Source organism: Limulus polyphemus, unplaced genomic scaffold, assembly GCF_000517525.1.
Source record: "Limulus polyphemus unplaced genomic scaffold, Limulus_polyphemus-2.1.2 Scaffold5021, whole genome shotgun sequence".
Classification (NCBI taxonomy): Eukaryota; Metazoa; Arthropoda; class Merostomata; order Xiphosura; family Limulidae; genus Limulus; species Limulus polyphemus.
The window spans coordinates 53,588-55,389 of record NW_013670631.1 but is presented as its reverse complement, the minus strand read 5'-3'; the positions used below and the strand labels follow the sequence as shown (position 1 = coordinate 55,389).

The 1,802-nt window shown below is 34.1% G+C and overlaps 1 protein-coding gene across 2 annotated transcripts in view; it reads right to left on the bottom strand.

Annotated features, from left to right (window-relative positions):
- The window catches only part of LOC106472014 (annexin B9-like), a 25,670-nt gene that overhangs the window by 14,993 nt on the left and 8,875 nt on the right, over window positions 1-1,802 (bottom strand). For both annotated transcript variants that reach the window (XM_022400617.1, XM_013932644.2), the window contains exon 5: window positions 804-1,008. In XM_022400617.1, the coding sequence (XP_022256325.1) occupies window positions 804-1,008 (205 nt within the window). The remainder of the gene's footprint in view (window positions 1-803; window positions 1,009-1,802) is intronic.

Here is a 1,802-nt window from a genome sequence, read left to right as displayed (position 1 = left end):
AAAACATCAGGTATTATTGTTAATGTGTGTATAAGATGAAGTAAAACATTGGGTATTATTGTTCATGTGTATATAAGATAAAGTAAAACATCAGGTATTATTGTTAATGTGTGTATAAGATGAAGTAAAACATTGGGTATTATTGTTCATGTGTATATAAGATAAAGTAAAACATCAGGTATTATTGTTAATGTGTGTATAAGATAAAGTAAAACATTGGGTATTATTGTTCATGTGTGTATAAGATAAAGTAAAACATCAGGTATTATTGTTAATGTGTGTATAAGATGAAGTAAAACATTGGGTATTATTGTTACATGGTATCCACTTAACATAGATTGGGGTGCATGGTATTCACTTAACATAGATTGGGGTGCATGGTATTCAGTTCTGTCAATTGTTCCATCATGTTTGATAATTTAAAATCAGATATAAAATATCAAAATATACTATATTTTAAGATCAAGTAGTCTAAGTCACAGGTGACTTTGATCAATAATTACAAAAAGAACAAACTTAAGGATATATAGTGTCCTGGATAAATTTGGGAACAATTTCCCATAATTACAATAATTATATGCTTGGGTGAGTAGTGTTAGGAATGAGTTAAAACCTTGAATAAATGTGAGTAGTGTTTGGGATGAGGTAAAACCTGGACTAAAGTATCCTTTAGTTTCTCAGTGCTGATGAGATCCAATAAGACAAAGAAAATAATCTTTCAGACTTTTATTGGACTTTACTAATCTGTTATATACTAGTATTTTACTCTAATAACACAAAGATAACTTCAACAACACTCTTACTTCGTTTATAAGCTTCTGTTATCTGTTGAATATCATGGTTACTTCTTGTACAAAGGATCTCCAACAAAGTTTCTTCATTTGTGCCCACTCCAGATATGGCATGGTGTAACTCTGAAGCCAAATAGTCTGGCAAAGGAGTCATTAGGGCTAAGATCACATCTTCAAGCTTCCCAGAAAGCTCACTTTTTAAATCATGAACCAAGTCCTAAAACAGTTAAACATGAACAATAACACCTGTCTTACTTTATCTGATACATACATGAAGAATAACACCCAATGTTTTACTTCATCTTATATACACATGAACAATAATACCCAATGTTTTACTTTATCTTATACACACATGAACAATAATACCCAATATTTTACTTCATCTTATACACACATGAACAATAATACCCAATGTTTTACTTTATCTTATACACCCATGAAAAATAATACCTGATGTTTTACTTTATCTTATACACACATTACCCCAATCTATGTTAAGTGAATACCATGCACCCAAATCTGTGTTAAGTGGATACCATGCACCCCAATCTATGTTAAGTGAATACCATACACCCAAACCTGTGATAAGTGGATACCATGCACCCCAGTCTATGTTAAGTGAATACCATGCACCCCAATCTATGTTAAGTGAATACCATGCACCCCAATCTATGTTAAGTGCATACCATGCACCCCAATCTACGTTAAGTGGATACCATGCACCCCAATCTACGTTAAGTGGATACCATGCACCCCAATCTATGTTAAGTGCATACCATGCACCCCAATCTACGTTAAGTGGATACCATGCGCCCCAATCTACGTTAAGTGCATACCATGCACCCCAATCTACGTTAAGTGGATACCATGCACCCCAATCTATGTTAAGTGCATACCATGCACCCCAATCTACGTTAAGTGGATACCATGCACCCCAATCTACGTTAAGTGGATACCATGGACCCCAATCTACGTTAAGTGGATACCATGCACCCCAATCTACGTTAA